The 8,734-nt window shown below is 37.6% G+C and overlaps 4 protein-coding genes across 7 annotated transcripts in view; 3 read left to right on the top strand and 1 right to left on the bottom strand.

Annotated features, from left to right (window-relative positions):
- Positions 1-8,734, top strand: part of Rplp2 (ribosomal protein LP2) — a 103,346-nt gene that overhangs the window by 89,504 nt on the left and 5,108 nt on the right. The window lies entirely within an intron of this gene.
- Positions 40-891, top strand: Mrps25 (mitochondrial ribosomal protein S25). The gene is made up of 3 exons (XM_071787988.1): positions 40-176; positions 259-365; positions 520-891. The coding sequence occupies exons 1-3, from the start codon at positions 40-42 to the stop codon at positions 786-788; spliced, it is 513 nt and encodes a 170-aa protein (XP_071644089.1). The 3' UTR covers positions 789-891.
- Positions 796-3,261, bottom strand: LOC139818934 (probable RNA-binding protein 18). 2 transcript variants are annotated; one of them, XM_071787986.1, is made up of 5 exons: positions 2,820-3,261; positions 2,309-2,406; positions 1,957-2,170; positions 1,671-1,747; positions 796-1,587 (listed from the first exon to the last, which is right to left on the bottom strand). In XM_071787986.1, exons 1-5 carry the CDS (start codon positions 2,832-2,834, stop codon positions 1,374-1,376), a joined length of 618 nt encoding a protein of 205 aa, XP_071644087.1. In that variant the 5' UTR covers positions 2,835-3,261; the 3' UTR covers positions 796-1,373. The 2 variants fall into 2 exon arrangements, with proteins under 2 accessions (XP_071644087.1, XP_071644088.1); XM_071787987.1 differs by having other exon boundaries at positions 2,829-3,260.
- Positions 3,402-8,685, top strand: Strump (WASH complex subunit strump). Its single transcript, XM_071787947.1, has 17 exons — positions 3,402-3,664; positions 3,885-3,987; positions 4,081-4,272; positions 4,406-4,620; positions 4,767-5,133; positions 5,204-5,479; positions 5,563-5,788; positions 5,886-6,121; positions 6,192-6,443; positions 6,513-6,695; positions 6,780-6,896; positions 7,003-7,175; positions 7,254-7,516; positions 7,607-7,790; positions 7,848-8,068; positions 8,147-8,300; positions 8,395-8,685. Exons 1-17 carry the CDS (start codon positions 3,543-3,545, stop codon positions 8,546-8,548), a joined length of 3,438 nt encoding a protein of 1,145 aa, XP_071644048.1. The 5' UTR covers positions 3,402-3,542; the 3' UTR covers positions 8,549-8,685.

Genomic DNA, 8,734 nt, shown 5'->3' with positions numbered 1-8,734 from the left:
CAGTAAACAAACGGACAGAAGCAGACAGGATCGTGCAGGATGCCGTTTATGATAGGCAAGGAGCCCGTGCGGCGGACGGTCAAGTATCTAATGGCCGGCAAACTGATCCTGAAGGATAAGATACAAATATTGTCCATTAATTACAATATACACGGCGACCATCACAAAGGGACGAGGTAAAGTGCCATGAGACACGGCTTAACGCGGATCACCTGCTTTCGTATTTTAACGTGCCTTTTCCTTTTTCCTTTCTCGCAGAGATTTCGTGTTTTGGCATCTACCGCAGCTGCAGTACAAGAATCCAGATGTTCAGATGGTTACCTTTAGGAACCTAACCCCATCGCCGTTCATAAAATGCTACTACGGTAATCGTTTTTCAACTTGATTACAATCTCAAGCAAGATTTATTTAATATATATTAGTTATGTTTTTGCTGCGTGTGGCATTTTGCTGACAAAATCTGTTTTCGACTTAGACTTGGTTACCTGGAAAATTGTACCCAAAATGTATATTTTGCAGAGGACGGTAAGAAGATGCTGATAGATGTAGACAGCAAGTCCAAGGACGAGATACTCGAGCATCTCATAAGAATAATAGGAAAGTCGAAGGAGACGTTGGTCAAGGAAGCCGCGACTCAGGAGAAAAAGGACAATCCAGCAAATTTCGGAGTAGGTTGCGACAGAAGCTGTATATGTCACATCCCGGGACAAGTGCCATGCCCCGGCATAGTGCCCTTGCCATATCACATGCGTGGAAAAATCATAATGGAGAGATTACAGAACAAGTAGACGAAACTGTGGTTGTTACGAATTCTTGTTACATATATTGTATTTGTATAATTACATGTACATACATGTGTGTAAGGTGTATACATTCTTGTTATATCCAAAAGTATGAACGATGGAAGTAACTTGTTCATTTTGCATCTTACTCCAAAGCATGTAATGCGTAAAAAAAGATCTCTATATATTACGAAAATACACGTATGTTAACATACGTTTTGAGAGCATTATATCGCGGACGATTTGAAATATTCGTAGCTCTATGTTTCTCATATTTCTTCGCTTGTAGGAATCGGCGCATTTGTCTGTCTGCAATTGAGAACTTGAATTGCTCACGGCCATTTAATACGAACACGAAAATATATAAGAAACTTTTTTTTTTATACACGAGGACAAAATACCTTTTTAATAAACGGTATTAAATGTAGGCATGTCATTATAAACAATATAAATATTCATCATGAAACAAATGTGATGATTGATTAGTTGATAAAAATAAAATAAAAAACTAACGAGTAAAAAAGGAAAATGGGCTAATGAGAGTTAATAATAATGAGTCAATAATAAAAAAATATATGAAAAATATGCGAATTATCTTCTTGGCTTGTGACGACTGTACGGCTTGTTATGATGGTAGCTTCCACGGCTGTGATAACGCGTAGAGGTGGACGGTTTTTGATTCTCTGCTTTTTGATAGAGATGTATAATCGGCGACCCTTCCAATGGTTTATTCAACTCGAACTCCTCTTGCGATTCTTTCATCAACTTCAGTTTTGCTTCAATCGCTTGAATTGCTGTTTCACGACTGTGAAGAAAAGAAATTACAGATTTCAATTAAATACCCTTCTCATTTCTAATTGTTATTTAAGAAAGCTACAAAATTATTACCTTATCTTTTTATCTTCCTTTTTTGCACCAGCTAAGGCAGGAATATCTATCTTTGGTTTTGGCTTGTCCATGTCCGACTAAACAACAATTTATTATTTTACTTTTTATACGCTTGCTCTTTTGCAGAGTTATTCAAGATTAAATATCTATTAATAACAGTTGTACAAGTTTTGTGCACTTCGTGAAATACGTATAAATGCATCGTGTTATAACCAACTGAAATAACTTTAAATTTAAGATTTCTATTTAGGCAATTATAAGTATAATAGATATAAATATACCGTACCTCGGTAACACTGTGTGCCCATCTGACAATAATATTCTTAGATCCTACTGTCAAGTTATGTAAAGCATCTTTCGCCTTTCTGGCATCTTGGATCGTTTCGTAAGTAACAAATGCATATCCCCTTGGCTGGCCAGCTTGAGGACCCGACCGATGGAACAACAGGTCGAACTTTTCGATTGTGCCGTATTTTTGGACAAGTTTCAGGAGTTTGTACCGGTTGACAAAAGGAGTGTTAGTTTTTCTTTTCAAATTTTTGTTCCAGCGCAAAGCTCTTTCCATGCATTAAACATGCCGGGAAAGACATTGCGAGCTTTGCGCACAAAAAAAATATTACAATCATGTAAATACTTACTCATTAATTCTTAAATCTAAATTGCCCACCCATAAGCGTCTGTCTTCAACCTGGTTCGACTTTATGGGTTCTAACGGCAAAGGAATCTTACCATCTGGCTGTAAACAAAATAAACATTACATTTTAATGTAATATATCTAACTGAGAGACAAGAGAGATGCTTTAAAAAAATACTTTGGACACTTTGAAAGTTCAGTCTATAGAAACGGAAGGCAACTTCAGCCAAACTCTTATTAATCAGCATTCAATTAGAATCACTTGCAGCAAGATTTCTAATGATACTAATCCTTCCTTCCACGTGTCGAACAACAAGAAATTGATGAGATCTATTCACGTCAACAAAACACTACTCCACAAGCTAATCACCAAAATCAATCCGGGTTTAGTCAAAGACAAGTTTAAACATTAAAAACTCAGCTGTTGCCTCAGTCTTACTAAATTGTCTTGTTTACAAATGATACGTGAAACAATCGCACCGCTGACTCTTGTATCGGTGTTAACGAGCCCTCACCTGACTCACCTCCATTCTAAACAAGGGCAGACGTCGTTAAGTCGGTCGTATCAACACCGAGAAACCTCGGCGATCAGCGAGCGTTACATCAGTCTTTTCGGGATCCTGAATCCGTTTCGCGAAACCTTACGCGGAGAAGCTTGGCTCACGGCGACATTCGCCGGGGAAGACTCGTCCTCGTCGAATAATCCGAGAGGGTAGGAACTCGCCGTCGCATCAGGGGACGAAGACGCGCGACGAACCGGTTGTCTCGCGGCGATCTCGCAATTCTCGCATCCTACAGGAACATGTGACTCCCTCGCATGTTCGTAGATCCAGGGCACTGGCTATTGATCACGGCACTGACGGCACGCCGAGCAACGCCGAGCGAGGAGGAACGAGAGCAACGAGGGTAGCGAGACGCTATCAGACGCTATATACATGCGTTATCGCTAATCGCTAATTGCACACCCACGTGATCCACGCACGCGCACAGACGCGCGAAAGATTCGCCGCACGCCCTCCCGACATATTGCGGCTGAAACGGGAAGCGGAAGACCAAACGAGTGACGGTCGGTAAGGACGGATTCCTCGAAGCACTTCCTGTGCGCAGCTGAGAGAGGTTAGAGGGGATCAGATGTCAAAGATGTCAAATCTCATTCTCCTCGTTGCTTCTGCCAAGGGTTGATGAGCTTTCGTTTGGGAGATGATCGTTAAAATCTGCCTGAATTAAAAGAGAAAAGAATGGGCGACTTTTTGGCGGCCAATAACGTTTGCGGGCAAAACCTGCTGCGGCTGGTATCCCGTGGGAATGCTATCATTGCTGAACTAATGCGATTGAAGGATTACGTACCACCGGTCTTTAGGTCAGTTTGTTTGGATAAAAGATATATCTTGCTACTCTTGAATAATTAACAGGGTGAATATTTACATTACATGGACGTTAGCTCATTACTTAATGAATTGCGAATAGGATTTAATTGTAATTTGTAAATCTCATAAGTTTGTACAAGTAGAAAATTTGTTATTATATGAATTATAATATTACGTAAACGTTGCATTTGTTAATTGGTTTCTTATTTTCAGCTTGGATTCGAAGCAACTGATACAGAAGTACGGATCGATCATAATCGACTTTGCATACTTCAAGGCAGCCAGTGTTTATGAGCAAAAGATAGAAGACGACTCGGTAAATAATGGTCTTCCTGCAATTTTTATGAGATTGTGTTATTGCTGGAAACTAGGGAAATATGCATAAACGTATTGTCTGTATTCTTTCCAGACACTCCAAGAAACCGACGAGGAGCTCCGAAGTAACTTTTCAGACATACTCTCTAGGTTCTACTTGGCTTTCGAGAGTATACACAAGTATGTCACAGACCTGAATTTTTACATTGATGAGTTGGGGGATGGAGTTTATATACATCAGTCAGTAGACTCTATTATGTTCAACGAAGAAGGAAAACAATTGATGGTATATTTTCCTTTTTCTTAACTAAATGTGCACTCACCAATTTGCTTGGCTGAGAATCAGATTCGAGAATCGATTGTATTAATATATAAAGTGTATGCATAGATTAAAATAGCGCAATTAAATTTTTGTGTAGTGCGAAGCTGTGTACTTGTATGGTGTCATGCTATTGCTGGTTGATTATCACTTTGAGGGATTAATACGTGAAAGATTACTTGTGTCCTATTATCGATACAATGCTCAGCGGTCTTCCTCGACCAGAGTGGATGATGTTTGTATGCTGCTCCGTTCAACGGGATATGTGAGGACGTTATCCAAGAGACCAGCTAATTATCCTGAAGAATATTTCAAGTGTGTAATATAATCCGAACGTAAAAGAAAGGATAATATAATTGATTAGTTAAAAATATATAGCTAAACTCTTCAAAGATTACAATATAATAAATAACTTTTTTTATATACGTATAATAAAAAATACATTTTTACACATTTTTCAGGAGAGTGCCTTTGCGAGATTTTTTGGTGGATCTCGTAGTTGGTCGGTTGCGTTCGGATGAGATTTACAATCAGACTCTTGCGTTCCCACATCCGGAGCATCGTAGCACTGCCGTGGCCACGCAAGCATCGATGTTAGTCATAATTTTGTCATTTAAACCAACTGTACTGCATACGCAAACTGCCATTATGCGGGAAATAGTAGACAGATTCTTTCCCGACAATTGGGTAATTAGTATTTACATGGGAACAGTGATCAATCTGTGTGACTGGTGGTCACCATATAAAGCTGCACGAACAGCGTTGAATAATACACTTGAGAATTCAAATGTGAAGGGAATTGCGCAAAAGTATGGAACAAAAATGGATGTAAGTAAAAATTTAACAAATTTTCATAGTCTCGTTATACAAAACTACAGTTTAAAAAAAAATATTCCAGAAATTAACGCAAGAGACCGAAGAGGTGCAGCTGGCAGGCACAATGGATGAAAATGCAACAGGTTCTTTAGTGAAGTTAGTGAGAGAATGCAATGTTACATTACACTGGATTCTTCTGCACACTGCTACGCCCACTATAGCGTTAGAAGATTCAAAACGTTTGCGTACTCTACGTCAATTGGTCGTGATGGAAAGCAAATATACCACAGTAAAATGTCTCCGTTTATTGCTAAGCACTGCTCAAATTGAACAGGATGTTAAACAGATGTATAAAGATGTACGTTTAAAATCATTTGTCACTCTCTTGTTACGGTACATATATTTATATGGATTAAGATACATTTTTTATTTTTACGTTAGCTCCTGCTCGGAAAAGAAGCCAAATGGTTGAAAGAGAAAGGGACATGTGTTGAGCGTATAACTGATCTTGCACAAATCTTTGGAGGCGCCAAATCTCTAGATGGTATTGATAAAAACCAAAATCTTTATACATGGTTTATGGAAATAAGTAAACACATTGATTCGTTAAAGCAAGAAGACGGGCGAAAAATAGTACAATTATTACAAGCGTTGGAACAAGTTCAAGGTAAAGAAACATGAATCGATAGATATTTATTCTATCTAAATTAGGTCCATACAAACAATTTTATCATGCTATCAATATCACCTTATTTTCTTCCCAGAATTTCATCAATTAGAAAATAATCTACACATTTCACAATATCTCGCCGACACACGTGAGACTCTACACAATATGTTGCGTACAGGCAGCATATCTGAAGATATCATGATAAGTTTAAATATCGTGACCGATTGTTGCTACGCGTGGAATATTATGGAATCTTTTATCGATGTAATGCAGGCGAGCATAAAGGGAAATCCGCCGACCGTCATCAAACTAAAAGCTCTTTTCCTTAAAGTAAATACGTATACAATTAAAAATAATATGACGCACGCATTACATACTTTACGCATTATATTATTTTTAGATGGCATCGGCGTTGGAAACTCCATTGCTGAGAGTAAACCAAGCACGAAGTGCGGATTTATCTTCGGTATCCCAATATTATAGCAGAGAATTAGAAGGATATGCAAGGCGCGTGTTGCAAATTATACCTGAAACTGTGTTCGGTTTGTTAGCAGAGATAGTACATCTTGAAACGAATTCATTTAAGGAGATTCCTACTAAATTGCCCAAAGACAAGCTTAAAGATTATGCACAACTGGCTGAAAGATTACAGGTATTTTTACTAAGAATTCTCATTATACGAATTACGTTTATTAAAAAGAAAATACTAATATTTTTATAGATGGCGAAATTAACGTATGCCGTGTCGGTCTTTACAAAGGGTGTTTTGTCACTGAGAAGCGTTTCTTTAGGAGTTTTAAGAGTTGACTCACATCGTCTCTTAGAGGACGGTATACGTCAGGAGCTTGTCAAGAAAGTTACCCTGGCTTTACAGAACGGCCTCAATTTTGATCAGAAATCCAAGGTAAATTTTGATAAATGAAAATTTTTAATTTATTCTAAAATTATATGTATATATATCTAATAATTATTGTGAACATTTCCCTAGACACCTCTTCTACAAAAACTGAATAATTTATCTTCAATTATGGAGGGATATAGAAAATCTTTCCAATACATTCAGGATTATATTAACATAAACAGTTTGAAGATATGGCATGAAGAAGTGAGAGAATTATATGATTATATGATCTCGAGATATAAGTTGCACAAAAATATTCTCGTATGCGCGTACATTCTACATTCTACTCTAAAAATATGCCCATCCTTAGATTACATATATTATAAACAATGCGGTTGAGGAAGAACGTAGAGGCTCTTCCTGGTTACCAGGAAAATCGTGGAGACAGTTCCAAGAAGATAAGCATGCGTTTTCGACGGATAATAATTCCTTGACGTTCATGGGTAGACTTGCCAGAGAGCTTATTCGCATCACCGATCCCCGGTATTACGTTATTTATATTTCGATTTTGCTCTTACGAGATAATTGTACTACATCTCTAATCCACATGCACCTTTTCAGGACCACCGTGTACATAGAACATTCTCTAGCGTGGTATGATATTAAAACGCAAAATGAGATCTTAAATTACAAAGTTTTCTCGGTGATATTAGAAACAATAGGCACGCCGGGATTGTCGGGGCTGGACAAGCTTATCTCTTTCTTCGTTGTCATGGAACTGGAGGCTTTGGTTCATTATATAGAAAAAAGCATACGGAACAAAACGTGGCTATCACTGTTAGAAGATTGTGAGACCACTTTAAATTCTTTAGACAGCGCTAAAGGTAAGAATTCAAGGCGCATTAGAAAAGTACGTGCAATTAAAGTGAGAATAATCAACATTATCATAAAATATTGGATCGCGTATGCCTCAGGTAACGTTACAAAACTTCACAATTCTATAAGCGCCAGCAGCAGCAAACTGTGGTCGTCGGCACTCGAGTGGACGTTGAAAATAGGTCACTATCAATTACTCAGGAAAAAAATTGCATACGAGCTAAACACTGCGTGCAAATTTGAAGCGAAACATATGGAAGCGGCACTTCGAACATTAAACACGTACGTGGAAACTAATTTAGTTTTGCGATTTCTGTTCTAATTTCTTTCACTTTTTAGGGCTATTTTATGTGAGATAGCGAAAAAAGATAGCAATAATGGAACGGAACCGGAGAGAAGCGAATTGCTTCATGAGCTTAGCGTGCGATTGGACTGGGCTGGCATCAGTGATCCGCATAATAAAGTTTATATTAAGCCACCAAAGATGGATAATATAGCTATTATCATTTTCTTATTTACAGCGTCGCAGTTGAATAAATTATTCTACTGCAAACATACAGGTATAATTATATATGTACTTTTATATTCCGTAATGAAATTAAGTGATATGTAACAAACATTTTATATGTTTATTATAGCAAGTCTGTTAAGCAAAAGATATCAGGATCCCGTTGACGCTGTGGTATTTGCCATAGGAATACAAACGATTCTCCGTCAATTCCACGTTTCTGTGATGAATCGTTATGTGAAATATCTTTGCACGTATGTCCTGTCGTTTGTCACCGTGGAGAGGTAGGAATGATTACTATAATCTTAATGTCATGGACGCGAAAATACAACATCGCTTGAGATGGATATTACTAACGAGAAGCTTCTTTTTTTTCAGTATGAAAACGGGAGGCGATGCGGAAACTGAAGGAGCTACTAATCTTCATTTCTTGGAACTTTTTGTGAAATATTCCGGCATTCCACGCTCTCTTATCCTTAAAGAAATACCTGTCGTCGTTTTAGATCATTCCCTAGTCAAAATGACGAAATAATGCTTCAACTGAAATAATATTACATATTGTAAATATAAATCATATATTACTACATATTATTCCTACACATTATAAACACTTATATATATTTTTTGTATAAATAAAACAAGAGAAGATAAAGAGGATTTTTATCAAAGGGTATGCCTCGATATTTCTACTGTGTATAGAAAAGTTCCTCGTACTCGT

Source organism: Temnothorax longispinosus, chromosome 9 (genome assembly GCF_030848805.1).
Source record: "Temnothorax longispinosus isolate EJ_2023e chromosome 9, Tlon_JGU_v1, whole genome shotgun sequence".
In the NCBI taxonomy this organism is placed as follows: domain Eukaryota; kingdom Metazoa; phylum Arthropoda; class Insecta; order Hymenoptera; family Formicidae; genus Temnothorax; species Temnothorax longispinosus.
The sequence above is the reverse complement of the archived record's forward strand: the minus strand, read 5'-3'. Positions and strand labels throughout refer to the sequence as shown.